General features: G+C 43.5%; 1 protein-coding gene across 4 annotated transcripts in view; it reads right to left on the reverse strand.

Moving 5' to 3' along the window:
- LOC146799096 (sodium/potassium/calcium exchanger 4-like) overlaps positions 1-21533 on the reverse strand; it is a 937744-nt gene that overhangs the window by 273408 nt on the left and 642803 nt on the right. For all 4 annotated transcript variants that reach the window (XM_085628040.1, XM_085628039.1, XM_085628038.1 and 1 more), the window contains one exon: positions 19597-19650. In XM_085628040.1, the coding sequence (XP_085484166.1) occupies positions 19597-19650 (54 nt within the window). The remainder of the gene's footprint in view (positions 1-19596; positions 19651-21533) is intronic.

The raw sequence follows: 21533 nt of genomic DNA on the forward strand, positions 1-21533 counted from the left end.
AGGGAGATGATTAGCAATATTCCAAGTCCCATGTCGGCCTGGCTGATGAAGATGGCAATGTAAGGGTCTGAGGACGACAGACAGTGCCAGGGAAGGGATTGAATGATGAAAGGATTTGAGATGGACCATCTCAGGAACAAAGTATGAGCTGGCAGTGTTTGAAAAACATCCTGCAGGATATAGCAATTGGTGTTTTTTCTTCGAGTTTTATATAGCGCGAACTAGACCGGAGGACATCAGGTACCAGAGCGCTTTACACGAGCATCAGTTTCGTTACAGAGGGACACATTCATTTTTGTTAGGCACAGGGAGATGAAGTGATTTGCCCAGAATCACAGGATGTTGAGCGTCGTTTCCGAGACTCGAACCCGGTTTCCCAGGTGCGAGGTCGAGCGCTCTAGCTGTAAGGCTACATCCTCTCCATAGCATAGGTTATAGTAGGCATGGGCTCCAACATCCAGCAGGGCAATGGGTGGAACAGGAGTTCCTCCTCCAGGTGATGGACAGAGGGACAGGTAGGCTGAAGCTTACCAGTGTAGGCCTCCTGCCAATCGTTAAGGTGGAGAGAGGTCACCTCTGCTTCAATGACATCAGTGCAGTCTGGAAAGAGTCACATGGTGAGCAGGATCAGCAGTGCCCAGGATGGACTTTAAGGGATGAGAAGTGGGCCAGGACCCTGCCTGGCTTCTGTGAAGGGCCAGAGGGTGGAAGAGAAAACACCCCTTGCTATGGGGGGGGGGAGTTCTTTTGGGCTTCGCTGTTTACTTTTTCCCAGGGAGGAAGAAAGTATTAACTGAGCAGCTCAACATCTCCCAACTCCTCTCTGAAAGAGACAACCAGGGCAGAAGGAAGAGCAAGGCAGGCAAACTTCACGCTGCGCCGGCCCAGAGGTGGTCATCGAAACTTTTCTGTACATGAGAATGAGCCTTCCCTTCTTTAAATGATGGCAGCCAGCACCATACGTTGCTTCTCTTTGCATGCCCCCATCTCTCTGGGCCGGCTCGGCATATTTACTGCATGCAGATCAGGACTCGTAAAGTCACGCTGTTGGCCCTAGTTAGCAGTCGTTTGACCCTAGGGGTAAAGGTTGAATGACTAATCCAGCCCTGCCCTTCTATTTTTAAAACTTGAAGACAATGGAAGTGAATGAATTTCGTACCTCGGCACTGACCACCTTTCGCGGTACTTTAGAAGATACCAAAAACACCTTAGGAGGTTCATCTTTCTATTATTAAACCATCTGGACATCGCACAAGCTCCCCTGGAGCATGCGAAAAAGAAGAGAAACAGCTTAGTGGTCCAGATGTAGACACAGAGTCAAGACCCGTTTTTACTGCACATAAAAAGAAAACACCTTTTATTCAGGAAGTTCAGATTTCTCATAATGTAGCCAGTCCACAAATATGGGACAGGCTTCGTTTGTACATAACACCCCAGAAGAAATAATACCTCTGAGGAAGATATGAGAATCAAATTCAGGGGGTCCATCACTCAAAACTTTTATTACAGGTGGGAAACATGGTTCTTTGGGGATGAAAAAAACATAGGCGATTAGTCCTTCTCGCACCTTCTCACAGGGTATTGGAAAAACTTCCATCAGAGCAGGGAAGCAATAGATTGAAGTAAACAGTCATTTTGTCTCATAACTTTGATCAAAGACCTGGAACAAGGTTCCACTAGACAAGGAAAGAGAACTGAAAGACCCGAGGGGTCAAGCAATCCCATGCCTTTGCCTACAGAAGTGGTACAAAGGAATAGAACAGCAATTCGTCTTACTCATATACATTGTAGCTCTGAAAAAAAAAAAGTATGTGCATGCCAATAAATCGACTTTGATGTGCTAACTGTGGCAATAGTAGCACAGTAGACCAGGAGGTGCAGCAGGAGCATACAGAAAGGGCTACAGTTGTAAAATAGTCCTCATTCAGTGCAATGCTAGCACTAGAGTGCAGGTGGAAGGAAACACTGAAACATACAGTAGGAATAGGTTATAGAGGCATACTCTATTGGGTTGAACAGAAACCTGACTGTCAAAGTCTCAAGGCACTGGCTGAAAGAGGCTGACTGAAGAAACCAAATGGTTGAAAGGGGCAAAGTACCCTATTTTTATTTTATTTATTTATTTTGTGTTTTATATGACGCGGATATGACCCTTGGGTATCAGAGTGCTTTACAATTACATTTCATCGATCATTTCGAACACAACAGAAAGAGGAAGTATCAAACACAGTAAAAATGAGTAAATTTCATACCTGGGTAAGACAATAAAAACAGAAGGACCAATTGAGTACAGTAATGTACAGCCAGTGCACTCATAAAGATATAGAAAGTCCACTGTTATATATGTTACTGTCCTGTTGGGGCAAACGCCTCTGATTGTGACTAACTACCTGATCAGTGGGGAGGAATGTTATGGTACCTCTGGGATTCTACTGGAGCAAGCTGAAACCCTACCTGAAAAGGACTAGGCAAAACACCTAGCAGCTGACAGCGATGTGGATGATCAGTAGTTGGTTATGGTAGGAATTTGACCATTAGGAAGAGCTTTGCTTCCCTCTTGAAGATTGAATGTTTGGGATACTTCTAATGTTTGGAGTAAGCGAGTTCCAGATTCTGTGGGCAGCTCCAGAGAAAGCTCTGTTGTAAGTTGTCTTCTCCTGAAAGATAGGAGGTTTCGACATCAGGTCTCTGGCACTCCGGGAAGGTCTGCCTCCTCCAGATAACTCAATTTTCGGGCTAGGTACATTGGTGTTTTGTAGTGGAGCTCTTTGTGAGTAATGCATGCCAGTTTAAGCTGAATTCTGGCTTCAAATGTCAGCCAGTTTAGAGCCTTCAAGTGTGGGAAAATGTAGTCGTATTTTGCAGAACCTTTAATGAGTCTCGCAGCTGCATTAAGACAAGCTTTTAGTGGTGGTGTGGAGATTTTGGGTAGTCCTGTTAATGTCGTACAACCATATTCAATACTCAAGAGGACTAAGGACTGAACTGCCAATTTGAGGTCTGATGTTGCCATGATTGGTTTCAATTTTCTAAAGTTGCTCAGGTGAAAATGGGCACTTTTCGCCATTGATTGGATGTGGGCTTGCATGTTTAGATTCTTATTGAGCGTGATTGCTAGCGATTTGGTTGAGTCAACTAGGACCAGAGCGCAGTTTAGATCCATGTTCAGTTTGGTCCATTTCTTAACATCCGAGGAGCTTTTTAGGGGGGATATTAATAGGAATTCCATTTTTTGCAAGTTTAGTTTAGGATGATTTCTAGTTAACCAATGTAAGGACACCTTTAAGGCATCATCAATTCTCTTTATCTCCTCCAGCGAAGAGTTCTTGATGTAAATCTGGTGTCGTCTGTATATATGTGATAGGAGATGTTGGCATGCTGTAGAATTTCTGTTGGAGGTTCAACAAATAGGTTGAATAGATATGGAGACAGTGTTGAGCCTCGCGGAACTCCATTCAAATTAGGGTATGGCGTGACAGAACCTGCTTGACCATGAATCTTTGCATTCTGTTCTGTAGGAAGGATTTAATCAATGTTAAGCACTTTCCCAACAATCCTACCCTGTGTTCAAGATGAGCTAGCAATTTTTTGTGATACTACCGTGTCAAAAGCAGAAAACAGGTCAAGAAGAACTAATAGACATGTTCCATTGTGATCCAGTGCCCGTAGGCAATCATCCACTATAAGTAGTATTGCTGTTTCCGTACTGTGGCCTGGTCTGAATCCAGATCGTCCAGCAGACTGAATTTAGCAATGTGTTGGCTTAGTTGTTGCACACATTTTTCTAGTACTTTGGCTAATAATGGTATTTGGATTGGGCGGGTCCTCTGTAGATTTTTTATGATGGTGAGGACTTGTTCTTTTTTTAGGCAGTCTGTTAAGAAGTCTTGCAATAGCAAGGCATCCATTATCGTTGTCCATATAATGATGATGATTTGGTTGAATATTTTCAAGCATTTTGAGGGGAGAGGATCATTGTAGTGGTTATTTGGTTTTATAGTCGAGAGAGTTTTGGCAATAGCATTCTGGTCATCTAACTTGATGGTGCTTTATTTTTAGTCTTAGTTTGTGCGGGGTGTATGGGAACATCATTTTGGAATGACAATGGGCTAGTAAGGTTTTCTGCTGTTATCCTGAACTCCTTTTCTAAATAGTTGTCTTTGGATGTAAAGAAGGCTGAGAATTCCTCACAACTCAGATGGGATTTTATTGATTCTTGAGAGGATTTGCCCAATCTATTACATTGATGTTTTAACATATCGAAATGTTTATGAGGTCTGTTTTTGGCAATATCCAGTTCATATCTAAATAATTCCTCTTTGGATCTGAAGATGCTTTTGTTGTATTTGTTTCTAGTCTTTCTGAGCATTTGTAGCTGGGGGGATGATGGGTGCTGTCTCCATTTTCTTTCAGCTAGTCTCAGATTCTGCCTTTCTTCATTTAGTGTCCCATTAAACCAGGGATTTTTATCTTTCTCTGGAATTCTTTTCAGTTTTCAAAGCACTGAGTTATTGGTTATATTCCTTGTCGTTAAGTTATAGTGTTCCGTAAGTTCGATAACGTTCACCATGTTGTTAGGAGGGTGCAAATCCTTCTCACAGTGTGCCACTAATTGCTCATCATTTAAGTCTCTACTGTCTCAAACCCACTGTTTAAGTTTGATGGATTGCGTGGTATTTTTGTTTTTTATGGTAGATATATGGAAAGTTATGGCATGATGATCCGACCAATCACATGGATCAATTGAGTGTATTGTAACAGCCTTAACTCTATAAATAACCCAGTCTAATGTTGACCCTTTTCAGTGTGTCAGCAGTGTGCAGGCTTGAGTAATACTTAGGTCTGCTAGGAAATCTTTGAGTACATTGACTGGTTTATCATTAATGTAAGTTAAAGTCACCTAGGAATATATCATTGGTGTGATCAGAAGAGTTAGCAGTGTTGATCTCCATTAACTGGTCTATGAAAGGTAGAACACATGCAATTTGCACATTTGATTATCTACAGTTATTACAGCAAGACAGAGGTATTCACATGATTCAAGGGGATCGGAATGTAGTTGGGCCACAGAGAGATCAGAGTGATGTATGCAAGCGATGCCATACCCTGTTTAGTTGAGTCTGTCTAGCCTCACAATGTTATAGTTGGGAGTAACCAGTAGATCCTTGCAAGGGGAAGTTGACTCAGTGAGCCACAAATCGATTAAGATTGTCACGTCAACTTCAAGACTAATGATAAGGGCAGAAAAGTCTGAGTCGTGTTTTACAGCTGATCGACAGTTGAGTAGTAAGCATAATAGCGGATTCCCTGAATTTCCAGAGTCTATTTCTTGATTGCTGGTGGTTAAAGGTACTTTTTTCAGATTATTAACATTGAGCTTTCTAGTATTGGGCAAGGTAGTCCTATTTTCATAGAATGGAACTGATCTAATTTCCTCACTTCTAATGATGGGGCGACTGCATGTAGACTCATAGGATAGAAATAAACCATGGGTTTTATCATCCAATAGATATTTAAGATGTTTGCGTGGTTGATATTGTCTATTTGTTAGAGGCATGGATATCCATTTACGCTTTCCTTGATGTTCATGTATTGATTCTTGAATAAGCTTGATTTTGGATTGAGTATCTGCTGTGAGTTGTAAAAGTTTCTTCATTTCGTTTAACACATTTAGAATGTACTGTGACGCACTGTCAGCTTGTACTTTAAGTATTTCGATTTCCCTTTGTGGAGAAGGAGATAGACGAGAAGTGTACACACGCCTTGTGCATGGTTTGCTTGATAACCTTGAATCCCGGTGATTCAGACCGATGTCTTTTCCACATTAGTTTTTGTCTTAAAACGTAGAGAATCTGAGCCTCCCTTGAGGACAAAGTTCATTGAGCTCAGTTTGCCATGGTACCTTGTTTTCGTACTTGCAGGATATAAATTTCATATGGGTGCAAATGCTATTGGTACTGTTGTAGTATGAGGTTTAGATTGTGGGTTAATCTCCCTACCCCAATTTGCTGGAAGGGGGTTGCCACTATGTGGCCTATGTGTGGAAGTGACCATATCCTGGAGACGAGGGACAGACCTTTCCAGCGGGAACAGCATAGGGAAGATATTAGTGCAGTGTAACAATTTGTCTTCTAAACGTTTTTCAGCTAATGTCTTGGGTGTCAATGGCCACTGATATAGGGTTTGGCTGTTGGGAGTTTTCTGACACTATGAGGTCTATACTAGGTGAGTTGGTGGTAAACTGTGTGTCTGCTTGTGTGACCAAGTGTTGTTGGAATCTTGTGATAGTGTTTTTACCTACACCTACTTTTAGGGTTGCAAAATAGTTGTCGAATTTCTTCAAATCATTATTGGATGCTTGTATAAGTCCAATACCATTCTTAAAGGTTTATACATAGTTCAGCTCTTAAGCTTAGTACCATGTGGGATATTACTTATGTTTTGTATGTTGAGCATCTTGGTCATGGCAGTGCACTATTTATCGATTTTTCTCGTGAAAAAGATCATGTCATTCAGAATAATGCCTTATTTTATATTGAAGGATCAATCAGAGATCAGCCTATCTGGGGTTTTTCTAATCATTTGTGTTTGAAGTTTTTGGCTGCGTTTCTGGATAGGTTAGATGGGTACATTATGGTATAGGAATTACTGCCTGCTGATTTCAAATTGATTCCAGACATATTTCAAAACAGCGCTATACAACACTCAGTGGTGGCCTTGCAGAAGTGTCAACCAATGTGAGGAATCAGGTAATTCAATATCTTTTTCATCAGCTTTTAGACTTAGTGGAGTCTCCAGTAAGCGTCTTCACTAGCCTCAATTTCCTGCATCCCCGTGACCATTTAGAACAACATATACAGAGGGAAGACTCACCAAGGAATTGACTAGAGAGAAGAATTAGTAAATTGCTAGTACTTATTCCAAAGCCATTAATTATTTCAGTGATAACGACAGCTGAATAAAGCCATTCCAAGATGGCTGACTCTTGGAAGAGAAGGGCTCAGCTTGCAGATGTAGTCCTTTGTTTATTTTGTGTGTGCTAACAACTTAGCCCTATTTCCATTGTCTTTGTTTAACTAGGTAATCGGACATCTGCCATTTTGTTATGGAGTAGGAGGGAAATAATGAGCTCAAGATGGCTTGGGCAATAAAGCCGAGTCAAATCCACTACGCGGCCAGCTTCAATAAACACCAAGGCAAAGGGCATGGCAAGAGCCCATAACGCTTCAGAGAAGAGGCTTGCCCATCACTCCCCTCAGGTCTTCGGTTGGGCAGCGCCCCAGCTCATGCAGCCTCTCCTCACAGACATAGCATCTCTCTTCACGCCGTAGCAGCAGAAGAATTCGGCAGCTGGAGGGGTGGCAGTCTCTAGGCGTCCACATGACCCTTGAGGGGGAGACTTTCTTCATCACATGGCGTACATAGCAGCAAGAAGAGTGGCAGTCCGACTTCACTCCGGTGTTGCATTTCATCCGGGCTGCCACTCCTACCACCTGATGAGTCTTCAGTTCAGTCAGTTGCTTTCGTATATTTACATATCTCTCTAGCCGCTATCCGGCCAGTTGCTGCAATTCATTTATTATTATTTATTTTTTTAAATTATTTTTTAATTTGTTGCTATCACTCTCTGACCGCAATCCGCCAGAAAGCTTGGTTGCCCGTCTGGGATCCTGAGACTTATCTATCAGCTCCCGTTGCGATCCCCAGCCTCAAAGCTCCTTCTCAAGCTCCTCACCAGTCGGTGTCCATCTTATCTATCTAGAAGTGTATTGTTAGCTAAATACCTTTGGGAACACCTCTCATAAACACATAGATAACAAGAATGGCTCCCACCAGCGTGGTGTCAACCACATTCAGACATGACAACCAGACTTGCAAGTTTTTGGCTTACACCAAATCAATCAAGTCGAATTGTTTTGCAAGCTCCAGCTTGAAATGAACCTAACAAGGAATCCAGTCACAAAAGCTTCAATATGCATGCAATTGGACACGGCTTACACAGTGGAACAGAGCCTCACAAGTGGCAGCAGTGCTTCAAAAGTAATACCAATAGTGTGTCCCACAAGTATAGGACAAACTTCCCCTGCTGAATATAAGAAAGGAACAGAAAGAACCCATCCCATAAATATATAGGGAAATAACTCTAAAAAAAACAAAAGTGAAACTTTGCCTACATCTCCCCTCCCTGTTAGTTCTTACCCATTGATGAGTTGTGAAAACTTCTCCTTGAGAAGAAACAAAAGGGTCAAGGCATTTGACAGGAGGATGTGAGTTATGTGACTCATCCTCTTAGGAAAAGCAGTTGGGGAGGGCTCAAGAACGTCATTAACTTGAAAGAGACCAGGGACAAAATGCCCATTTATGTTTGATGCAAAAATGAGAGCTGGGGAAGAGGAGTCTTTTATTCACTGTAGTCAGGCCGGCATCACCCGGTTGTGGGAAATTATGCTGGTCCCAGTACCAGTATGGTGTGGCTGTGGAGGAGTAAAGTGCTCATTTCAGGCAAACAAGATGTGCGTAAAAAGGCAAAGGTTTTCCTTGGGGAACTTTTTTCTTATTGGTTAGAAAAGGGCCAAGAGTAATCCACAAACCACCTGCAAGTGTACTGTACAAAGGTGGCACCTAACACCCTGCTCCTAGACCTGCGGGAGAACAGAAGAGGAGTAGACTTGCTGTCTCGATGTCTCTAATGTAGGTGGCGACATGAAGGGCTGGACCTGCTCCACCTTATGAACAAGACTGAGAAGTGGGCTCCGAGGGTCAGCTGGCTGACCTCCTTGGAGGAGACAGGGACACAGCAAGCTGCAACTGGCTTTTTCCGGTGTAATCATCTTCCAAGTTGCAATTGGATCCTGCTAGTGGCCTCTGTGGGAGTGTATCCCTGAGGGCTTGAGAGCCTTAGAAGTGACCATGAGCTGCCACAGGAAAGTTTTGTGCGACATTTTTATTTCTTTTTTTAAGAAATTGGTTGTGGAATGTGTGCTGTGTTTTGGCTTTTTTACTGTTTTAGTACTGCTAAGTACATTGCATGCTTTTTCTTAAGCTAAGCCTGTTTGCTCTGTGCAGTTGCTTCCATCGGTTGAATGCAGGCATAGTCACTGAATGTGTGTGTTAAACCTGCCAAGATTTTGGACTTATTACTTGGGAAGGAGTCAGAATGCTCCCACCCAGTAACACATATTTTAACATTTATAAAAAATATAAGCCATTGAAGAATATTTTTCCTTTAATGTTCCCCATATTTTAAAAGTGTTATTCCTTCTCTACATTCATTTCTTATCTGAGCTTTAGTGTGGAGGATGACATGGTCACATTGTCCGCACTACCTTGCCATTGCGGATGATGTCAACGTCTCGGCCATCCACCAAAGAGAAGAAATCCATCTAGTGCTTACAATAGAGCGATTCATTTTTATATTCGAAGTTAGGGCTCCTTGCGACACACTTCCCAAGCGGCCTGAATCTTTTTTTCATGCTAGCATTCTGAATGTAGAAAGCAAAAGGAGCTATTCAGCAAAAGGACTGTTGTCAAAAACAGGAATGCTCTGGGATGTTGTCCCTTGGCATCAGGTCATAGAAGAAGGCACCAGATAATTATTTAGCCCCTTGGCTAAAATAGCACATACATAAACACAAAAATTGGTACGGTGGTGGCTTAAGAGGGAAACATGTAGTGTACTCTATGCTTCTATTTGATTAGTCCAGTACACTTTTACAGATTATCCTGAGAAGATAAACGAAACCTTAGTTTATTAGCTAGGAAAGGTAATCATTAATGGAAGAGGAAGAACTCCCTAAGAACTCCCTCCTTCCGTTACAGTCTTCGAGAAGGTTAAGTCCGCCTCAGTGGCATTGCCCTACTGGGGTGGGGAGAGGATTCCTATGATGTAGCATGACACTATTAAGGGCCCGATTCTGAACTCGTTCGGAAAGCATTCTGACCGAATCGGTTCCGGAATGCTTTCCGGACAACTCGGATCGGTGGGGTCCGACCGAGCGAGTACAATGCATCCGGATGCTTCGGGATATGATTCAGTCGGGCTCCCATTGACTTCAATGGGAGCCTGTGTTCTGAACCCGAACACAGGGCTCCCATTGAAGAAAGGGGTGGTTGGGGAAAATCGTGCACCCTGCGGTGCCTGCCACATTTTGCATGATTGGAAAGAGGAGTATGTTGGGTACCCCCACATGCCTGTTTCTCAAGGCCCCAGGCGAAGGGGGCCTAGTACAGGCCCCCAAAGACTGATTCTTGGAGCCGATTCGTTCCAGTGAAACCGAATCGGAGAGGCTGTCCTAATCGGTCATCGTACTTGCTCGTTCAGAAATCAAGGGCCATGTGTACGAACACATTTTCCCATAGAAACAGAATGGGTAAAACATCTGGCTTCAAGTCCATACAGCTGTACGAATCGGATCCGTAAAGGGTCGTTCTGTCCGAATGCATTCCGAAACCCATTCGGTCAGCCCGTACGGTTTCCAGGCATCGTATTTGGTTGTTCGGAACTGGGAACGAGTCGGTCGGAAACAAGGGCTCCGGATCGGATTCGGCAAACCCAAATCCGATTCGGAGCCCTTCCGAGCGACATCAGAATCAACCCTTAAGTTTGTGAGGTTTCCTTTTCCATTAAGGATGATCTTTCCTAGCTAATAAACTAAGGTTTAGTAATATGTTTAATATTTAAAACGTGATATAATGTTTAAGCTATTTCATTGTTACAGAATATATATATATATATATCTCCAAGGAATTCCCGGTTCATTATTCATACAATAAAGGCTCGAGCACAGACTCCAAATTGCGTGAAGAAGATTTATTAAGAAAACATGTTCCAAATAATATATATATAGCGTTTTTTGATTTGCCAAAATCTTTAGCGCCGTTTGACAAATATTCGTGAAATTTTCAAAAATAATGGCCCGCTCCGGTCAGCTCCTGTCATGAAAGTGTTGGGGTGATTCGTCAAGTGGGGGGGAGAAAAAATGGGGGTCCCAAAACGCATTTTCTCCATGTTAATTTGCATAGGAACTTTTGTCGCAGCTACAGCCCGAACTGCTGAACGGAATTACACCAAATTTTTTAGCAGAGAGGTAGCTCTTGGTCCAGAGTGCACTCTTTGCTTTAAATGATGTAAATACGTTCAGTAGTTCCTGAGAAATATAAAAATAAAAAATATCAAGGAGGATTCGCGAACCCTCCTAATTACGAGCTTCATTCTGATTGGCTGCCAACACTTCAAACCAAGAAGTGTTGGCAGCCATCTTGTGACTCTGTAAAACCGAGTCACAAGAAAACAGTAACAAAAGATAAAAAACAAGAATAGGGGGCAGGGTACAAACACCCTGACCCCCTAGGCCTGCTCAGGCAGTCCCAAAGGGACCCCCAGGCCCCAAAAAAGCATAACAAAAAAAAAGTTTCAGTCTGGAGTCATGCTTCGTTTTCCTTAAGCCCCCGAGTGGGCCAGGTCCCGGGGGCAATCAAAATTTATGTAGGGGGGGCCTGTGGGGACCCCCATAGTCCTGGGGATCGGCACCTCCCCGGGGCTTGAAAAAAAATGCGTGGGAGGCTCCAACCCTGTAGACCGCCCTGCCCTGGGGACCGCCACCTCCCGGGGCTTAAATTTAAATAAATAAGTGTGAGGCGGCTCCTGCCCCCCCACATTGCCCCAGGGACCACCACCTCCCCGGGGCACTAATTAGGATAATGCGGGGTTTCTTTGTAGAGCCCAGGTTCCAGGGACCACCACCTCCCCAGGACTATGTAAATGTTGGGAGGGGGGCTGCGTGGCCCCCCTCCTGGAGCCCACCATGGCCCTGGGACTGCCACCCCCAGGGCCGGCTCCAGCAATGTCCTGGGGTGCCCACCCCTAGGACATTGCAAACACTGCTTTGCTTTGTGGAAGCGAGAGCACGAAACCTGCTCTCGCTTCCACGAAGCAAAGCAAATTGCTTTTTGACAAGGGGAGCTGCATGTCAGCAGCTCCCCTTGTTCAAAAGCAATGCTGGATCCCACAGGAGGCGGTAGCTGGCTGGGACTGATAATAATTTATTTTTTGCACGGCAGGCCGGCCCCAGGTGATGGGATCTCTGGGGCCATAATTGGCCTGAGGAGGGATCTCGACAGATGCCCCGTCCCCTTCCTGCACCACTCTGCAAACGTGCCTCCTGGCAGGTTCTAAGATGGGAGGTTAAGTCCCCTTGAACCCTGAGAGTCCCTGAGGGCCAGCTAGCCCACCAGGTACCTCCAGTAAGCCCCACACAGTGAAATTGCTGAGAGGTGGTCTGAGGCCAAGCCCTTTTTTACACCACTCTGCAAACTTGCATCTTGGCGCATTTCTGGTGGGGCGAAGAGGTCCTCTTGTGTCCTGAGGACCTCAGGACTAAAGTGGACTTCATCCCCTGGGCAGCAGTGTGCCAGGAGTTGTGTTTGCAGAGTGGTGTAAAAAGGGATGTGGCCTCAGACCACTCTCAGCAATCCAGCTGTGCGGGGCTTACTGGAGGTACCTGGTGGGCTAGTTGGCCCCCAGGGTCTCTCAGGATTCAAGAGCACTTAATCCCTCAACCCAGAACGTGCCAGGAGGTGTGTTTGCAGAGTCATGTAGAAAGGGGGCGTGGCCTGTATCCACCTGTCAGCTATCCCACTATCTGGGGCATACTGGAGGTATCAGGTAGGCTTGTTGGTCCCTAAGGACCCTCAGCAGCGAAGGGGACTTTAATCCCCATTCAAGAGCGTGCCAGGAAGTGAGTTTGCAGAGTGGTGGGGAAAGGGGGCATGGCCTGCTATGAGAACTTAGCAATCCTGCTGTGTGGGACTTACCGGAGGTAATAGAGGGGGTAGTTGGCCCCCAAGGTTGGCCTTGGGGGCCAACTACCTCTCCTGTTACCTCCAGTAAGTCCCACACAGTGGGATTTCTAAGAGGTGTGTAATATGCTATATTGTATTTGAAGCCATTGAAAGTTTCAATTTGGATTGCTGTACTCATAATATTCTAAATGACATAGTGTTGTTCTGAAGACTGCTTTTTGAGAATGTTGTTATTCAAGAGAAAGTAGTTGGATGGACTAAAGGATCTACTTGAATAAATATCCTTGGATTAACTCACAACTGGATTGGAGTGATCTTTACAATGGCGACAAGTTGAAAGAACCCTTGTATCGCACCTCAGTGCTACCCGCAGTTTTCATATGCTCATTATTTCAGATAGTTGCTATAGACATTCTAGGTCCCATCAAGCATACCAGCACAGACAAATACATCATAGTTCCTCTTGATGTCTACTATAGTTGGCCAGCAGTCAAAATTACCAACTCTGTGGAAACAAGAGATGTAATAAAATTAATTGAGGACATCTTTGTGAGAGAAGGCTTCCGTAACACCATGTTATCGAATAATGGGGTCCAATTCACATCAAGAGAAATGGACAAGTACTTGTGGTGAATATGGTCCTACAGCAAATTTTAGAGATTGCATTGGTTGGAGAGCCACATGTAAAAAGTGCAGAAAAAGAGGTAATATCTCAAAATGTTGTCGCAGTGGGTCTTTTAAAAGGAAAGTTCAAGAAATCTCTTGTGATGATGACTGTGAAGTAGACGAGATTATTATGAGAATTAGTGATGGAGAAAAAGATGGTCCTTTTGATGTTGTGTTTATTGAGAATGTTCCAGTACAAATGTTGTTTGACACAGGTGCAAAGGTAACTCTAATCCCTAAAGTGCTCTATGATGAGTTCTTGTTCAACAAAGTTGTTTTACATAAACCAGACATCAAAGCAAGAGGTTAAGGTGGTGAATCTATTAAACTTTCTGGATTTTTTAATGGTAATATTGCTTTCAAATCCAGCTCAACCACAGGGAAGGTTTGTGAGAGAAGGCTTTGCTAACACCATGTTATCCGATAATGGGGTTCAATTAACGTCAAGAGAAATGGACAAGTACTTGTCTGATAGAGGGATTAATCACAAAAAGTCTGCCTTATATCACCCTTAAACAATGGAGTTGTCAAAAGGTTCAACAGGGTACTCAAGGAAACCACCCAATGAGCTGTGTCATACCACAAGTTTTGGCAAACTGAAGTTTTGAACAAAGGTAAAACCTACAGAGTTTCTCCACATTCCATGACTGGCAGGACCCCTTTTGAACTGTTTCGCAAAAGAAAAACGTATACAATGTTAAGTCCCTCGTGGATCTTGAACAAATCTCCCAAGTTGAAACATGTTGAAAATGACGAGGAGAAATTTAAAAAGGAGATGAAAATAATTTCTGAAAACAAAAGGTATTTCGATGCAAGAAAAGCAGTAAAAAGGACAATCATTGGTGACTTGGTTAGGATACAAATTCCTCGTAAAGGAGCAACCACTCTGAGATCCAAGTACCCGTTGCCTAGGAGAGTAATTAAGGTTTTTAAAAATGCTGTCAGAACTGAAGATCACAGGGTATGGAATTTAAATAGAGTTGCTAAGCTCTCACATCAGATCTCTGACAATTGCAAAGAGAGTAATTGTGAGGAAACTTTACCTTAAAGTATCATGGCAATGCAAGTAACATGAGGCAGGGTGACAAGCCAACGTACTTATAAGACTATGTTTTACTATAAGTGTAACCCCTACTGAGACAAGGTTTGCATTCTTATTCCTGTAGTTAGTTTTCTTTTGTTATGTTATAGGGAGTAAGATGTGTAATGTGCTGTATTGTATTTGAAGCCATTGTAAGTATTCATGTGGAATGCTGTACTCATAATTTTCTAAATGACATAGTGCTGTTCTGAAGACTGCTTCTTGAGAATGTTGTTATTCAAGAGAAAGCAGTTGGATGGACTACAGCTGAGTTGGCAGGCTGAGGTGTAAAGGATCTACTTGAATAAATATCCTTGGATTAATTCACAACTGGATTGGAGTGATCTTTGCAATGGCGACGAGTTAAAAGAGCCCTTGGATCGCACCTCAACGCTACCAGCAGTTTTCATATGCTCATTATTTCAGATTGTTGCTATAGACATTCTAGGTCCCATCAAGCATACCAGCACAGACAAATACATCATAGTTCTTATTGGTGTCTACTCTAGGTGGCCAGAAGAATGTCTGAAAACAAAAGGTATTTCGATGCAAGAAAAGCAGTAAAAGGGACAATCATTAGAGTAGGTGACTTGGTTAGGATAAAAAAATCCTCGTAAAGGAGCAACCACTCTGAGATCCAAGTACCTGTTGCCTATGAGATTAATTAAGGTTTTTAAAAATGCTGTCAGAACTGAAGATCACAGGGTATGGAATTTAAATAGAGTTGCTAAGCTCTCTCATCATATCTCTGACAATTGCAAAGAGAGTAACGGTGAGGAACCTTTACCTGTAAAGTATCATGGCAAGGCAAGTAGCATGAGGCAGCGTGCCATGCCAAAGTTCTTACAAGACTATGTTTTACTATAAGTGTAACTCCTACAGAGACAAAGTTTGCATTCTTATTCCTGTAGTTTTTTTTGTTTTGTTTTGTTTTGTTATAAGGAGGAAGATGTGTAATATGCTATATTGTATTTGAAGCGATTGTAAGCATTTATGTGGCATGCTGTACTCATAATATTCTAAATGACATAGTGTTGTTCTGAAGACTGCTTCTTGAGAATGTTGTTATTCAAGAGAAAGCAGTTGGATGGACTACAGCTGAGTTGGTTTACTGAGGTGTAAAGGATCTACTTGAATAAATATCCTTGGATTAACTCACAACTGGTCTTCGGAGGCCACACTTACCTTTCTCCACCACTCTGCAAACGTTCCTCCTGGCACAGTACTGATTGGGGGATGGAGTCCACTTTATGCTTGAGGGACTTTGGCGGCCAAGCAGCCCTTCTGGTACCTCCTGTAAGTCCTACTCAGTGGATCTTCTGTGCGTTGGTCAGAGTATTAGTGTGTGATGTGGTGCATCAGATATTAAGTGGATGATGTCATTAGTGATGTCATCAGTGATGTCATATGAGATGTCATCAGGGATGTCACTGACCATGTCATGAGTGATGTAATATGTGACGTCATCAGCAGTGCATTGCGGAGGCGCGAGTTATAGTTAGCTCAACTAACTATAACGGACGAATTTCTCTGGTTTTGTACGAGTGAAATATCCAACTAACTATAATAGCCCTGAAACCTGTGGTATTTTCAGTGAATATACCACATAACTACAACATTGCTCCGATTGAGCAATAAGGGTCAGCTGGACTCTCACCAATGAGAGCACTGCAGGACATCTTAAAAAAGAGGGAGGAGGTAGGTTTCCGATACTGACGGCATTTGACCAAGGCAAACCCCCGCCGAAACGCGTTATGCCATCCTGTTGCCAATAAATGGACTTTGCCTGTATCCCCGTTGTGTCCTCCGATTGCTTTGTAGTGGAGTGACCTGTTGGAACATATATATATATATATATATATATATATATATATATATATATATATATAAATATATATATATATATACACACACCTTCCCAAGGACCTCCGCGCTTTGAAACAGCACTCCACAGGAAATAGTTTGTCCAAACTTTTATTTCAAACACGAAGCGATTCACCAGACCTGCATTTTAAAACCCCTGACGCGTTTCTGTGCACACCTGCACCTTAATCATAGGGTGGGCATGTTGTAACAAACGGAGATGGATTGCCACGTATTATTTCCCCTTCAAATGCATGTTTTCTCTGGTGAAAAGCATGCTGGGCGCGGTAGTCCCGATTCTTCCCCCTTGGTGGGGTCCGTTGCTAAAACACCTTTGTTCTCTGCCAATGTCAATGTCCATTATGCTCGCAGCCCTCCGGTGGGCTTCAGGTCTGCTTAATCGCCTCAAAATTTTAAGATTTCCTGCGCTGGGACAGGCTGTGATAATCACAGCCACACAGACCTTCTTCCAGTGATAGTGGCGGTGCATGCTTCCACGGCCGGAGCAGCCGTGTGTAACATCTTCCCAAGGACCTCCGCGCTTTGAAACAGCACTCCACAGGAAATAGTTTGTCCAAACTTTTATTTCAAACACGAAGCGATTCACCAGACCTGCATTTTAAAACCCCTGACGCGTTTCTGTGCACACCTGCACCTTAATCATAGGGTGGGCATGTTGTAACAAACGGAGATGGATTGCCACGTATTATTTCCCCTTCAAATGCATGTTTTCTCTGGTGAAAAGCATTCTGGGCGCGGTAGTCCCGATTCTTCCCCCTTGGTGGGGTCCGTTGCTAAAACGCCTTTGTTCTCTGCCAATGTCAATGTCCATTATGCTCGCAGCCCTCCGGTGGGCTTCAGGTCTGCTTAATCGCCTCAAAATGTTAAGATTTCCTGCGCTGGGACAGGCTGTGATAATCACAGCCACACAGACCTTCTTCCAGTGATAGTGGCGGTGCATGCTTCCACGGCCGGAGCAGCCGTGTGTAACATCTTCCCAAGGACCTCCGCGCTTTGAAACAGCACTCCACAGGAAATAGTTTGTCCAAACTTTTATTTCAAACACGAAGCGATTCACCAGACCTGCATTTTAAAACCCCTGACGCGTTTCTGTGCACACCTGCACCTTAATCATAGGGTGGGCATGTTGTAACAAACGGAGATGGATTGCCACGTATTATTTCCCCTTCAAATGCATGTTTTCTCTGGTGAAAAGCATGCTGGGCGCGGTAGTCCCGATTCTTCCCCCTTGGTGGGGTCCGTTGCTAAAACACCTTTGTTCTCTGCCAATGTCAATGTCCATTATGCTCGCAGCCCTCCGGTGGGCTTCAGGTCTGCTTAATCGCCTCAAAATGTTAAGATTTCCTGCGCTGGGACAGGCTGTGATAATCACAGCCACACAGACCTTCTTCCAGTGATAGTGGCGGTGCATGCTTCCACGGCCGGAGCAGCCGTGTGTAACATCTTCCCAAGGACCTCCGCGCTTTGAAACAGCACTCCACAGGAAATAGTTTGTCCAAACTTTTATTTCAAACACGAAGCGATTCACCAGACCTGCATTTTAAAACCCCTGACGCGTTTCTGTGCACACCTGCACCTTAATCATAGGGTGGGCATGTTGTAACAAACGGAGATGGATTGCCACGTATTATTTCCCCTTCAAATGCATGTTTTCTCTGGTGAAAAGCATGCTGGGCGCGGTAGTCCCGATTCTTCCCCCTTGGTGGGGTCCGTTGCTAAAACACCTTTGTTCTCTGCCAATGTCAATGTCCATTATGCTCGCAGCCCTCCGGTGGGCTTCAGGTCTATACACACACACACACACACACACACACACACATACATATATATATGAATTGCATGCACGAAATTAATAAAATGTAAACTAAATATTTTTAGTTATTATTTTATAGTATATATTTATATAAAGAGAACCACATACATATATATGGGTTTTCTATAAGTATATAGCTATATACAGTATGACATATTAGAGTTAATTTACACATTAAAATATTTAACATTTACAACTTTAAATTCTATATTGAAAAAAATCAATGTTTTTGTATATTTGTGGATGATATTATTGTCAATGTTTTTATAACAATGTGGTACTTCCTATTATACGTACAGGAACAAGATATTGTGGTAAATGATATTTGTGGATCAATATTTTTGTCAACGATTTTTGTTTAGCACAGTATTGTGTCAGTGCACAGATGTACTTTTGTCCCACATTATTTTTGTAGTCATGATAGTTTGATAGCAAAACTATGGTAAAGAACATTTTGGAGAAGATTTCTGGTACCACACCGAGCAAAGCCTGCGGGTAACGGTATGTAAAACAAGAGGTCTGAAATCCTAGGTAGATTTCAAGTGGCATACAAGCATAGCCTAAAAAGTAAGTTACAGCATTTACTCCTCTTAGATCGATGATTGGCATGAAAATGAACAGGCAAATCTGGAGAAAAAAAAAGCAAATGGACAGGTGTGTGTGGATTACGGACCTGAAAAAAGTTGCAATATAATTTTAGGAAATAAATGCCACTTTGAAATGCCCTAGACAGGTTTGCCATGTCTAAGCCTCCATGTTTGACTTCATATTATTACAAATTTAAATTATAGTTTTGGGAGATCCTTGAAACATGTTTCAATCAGTTTTATCTCATTGTTGAAATGAGCAAGTGAAGCATTCTTCTAGCTCCAGTTATTATATTCCTGCCCTCTATGTTCTCGCTTTCTTTTCCCTCTATTCTACCCTTCTTTTTCATCTTCACTCCCCGCTCCATAATTACCTTCACAACATGTCTATGACTCTTTCTAAGGAACTTCAAAGTATCACAACCAAATGTTACCCTCACTGCCACAATAAATTAGCACTTGATAGCCATTAATACGGATCTTTGCCTGCCTAATTTTTATTAGGTTTAATCAAGTAATCTAAATACTCTCATGTCATTAGCTAGTGATTAACTGTATGTCGTGTACTTACAGGAAGAAGTTTATATATCTGATAGCATGCTTTATTTTATACCATTAAAAGTAATTGTGCTGCCAAGTCTTGCTCCTTCCACTGGCACTAATTTTAATCTCAGTATTTTAAAACATGAATATAATGGATTCACAGAGCAACTGAGAAAGAGCATAAGGGGAATTTGAACAAATATATGAAGAAAACAACTTACTTCATGATGAGTATGTAGATTGCATACATAAAGACAAGTATAAGACTCTCCCACCTTTAAAAAGAAAATTTTAAAAGTTAATAGTGAAGAAGGTCTTAACTTCGCACTCAGCACAAAGTGTCATAACATGGGCCGGGATTAAATCACTGAGAAAAAATAAACAGTATTGTCAGCAGAATGTAATTAAGTCGTTTGGGAAAGACTTTACCTACCACAGTTACCACAGTGTATACCAGAATGTCAAGTTTCTGACATGAACCTAAAACAAAATCATTGTTAAACTAAGTTTATTAGTGTAACTCTAGAACTAGTTACCTATCTTCTGTAACGCTTTTTCTGGTAGAGACTCTAACGGCAGATTCTTCACCTTACAATATTCCCCGGGAAGGTGGCGTCGGGTGGCTCTGCGTCAATGTCGCCTGTGTTGCAAGTGACGTATTTGGTGCCTATATAGAGGCCAGCCTGTAGTATTTTCATCAGTTTCTTTGTGACTATTTCCAGGCCAAAAACTCAGAACCACAACTGAATGATGTGTGACCATTGTGCAGTAACTGACAAGGGCTTTCTGGTTAAGAACCCATTGCCTAAGAGACATGCGGTGTTCACCGACATCAGTGCCAAACTGGTGGAAGAGAAGATTAGTTTCCCAGAGGTATCAGTACTCTTGGATTCCTTATCTTGTGGATAGTAGGAAAGACTCTTGGGTTGACCTCGGCTGTCGAGGCCTGCACCACCAGGCTTTTGGGAGAGGGATGCTTAGAGAGGAAGTCTAGGCCTCCAGGGGTGGGCTAATGTGGGCGGGCAATTATTCTGTGCAGGGGAGCCCCCATACAGGGTTTGGCCCAGGCCCACCGGAGAATCTGGGTGAGGGCCACAGTGAATGGACTCCACAGAGGTTACCCCCGGTTGTAGCACCTGTGTCAAGACATGTGGCTTGACCTCGACAGAGGGTAGCTGCAGATCAAGGACCTCCACTGCTCTGCACATCACTACCACAAAAGATGCACCATCCTCCACGGCAGGGTCCAGAGGAAAAATCAGGCCTGAGTCCAGAGAGGTGTCAAGGCCACTGGCATCACCCAGCTCCTTCCACCAGTTTTCTTCCTGGTAGAAGTCGTCCTCCAGAAGGCCATAATCCTCATCATCCTCTTCTTCCTAAAAAAAAGAGGGTCTATCCATGGTTGGCAGGTCCAGGCCAGGGTGGGTTGATGTTGTCTGAACGGTGGCGGTGTTGACATCGAGTGGCATCAAGAGGCATTAAGAGGAGAATAGGTTCCTCTTGAAGCAGCGCTGCAGCCACTAGGGATGGAGTTGGTCACACTGGGACTGGTCTAGGAGCCGGAGTCGGCATTAGTACCAATTCTGGGGCGGATCCAGCAGACCTGGCTGGCGTCGAACCCTCTCAGCTTCGTGGACCCTGAATGCATGCCTGAGGGAGCAGGTATCCCAGAATGGAATGCCTGGAAAAGTAGAACTCCTTGAGTTGGGCAGGAGTTATTTCAGCTCTGGGGAACCCAGGTAAGCATGGGGCAGACCCACCCGCCAGCTCTGCAGAATGTAGAAGCTGGGCCTAGAAGCATGGCTCTAGGTGAGGGAAGCTGAATAACTCTTCAACTTCTTATTGAGAGTGATGACAATCAGCTTCTGGATCAGCTCTGAGAACCAGCCCAAGATCTCCCTCTGGATTGGGGCCCGGATCGGTGAGGGACCTTGTTCAGCCGCACCGCCATGAGCTTCATTGACCACTCATGAATCGATATCAGATGAATGGAATTGCAGTCACTGCAGGTCTTGGGTCAAGGTCCGACTCCAGGCACCACAGGTAAAAATAATATGTGACGTTATATTGCATGCGATACATCGCATGCCATTACAACGCGGCTGTTACAATGACCGAGTTGTTACATCGCATACCATTACAACGCAAGTTGTTGCCA

Source organism: Triturus cristatus, chromosome 9 (genome assembly GCF_964204655.1).
Source record: "Triturus cristatus chromosome 9, aTriCri1.1, whole genome shotgun sequence".
NCBI lineage: Eukaryota > Metazoa > Chordata > Amphibia > Caudata > Salamandridae > Triturus > Triturus cristatus.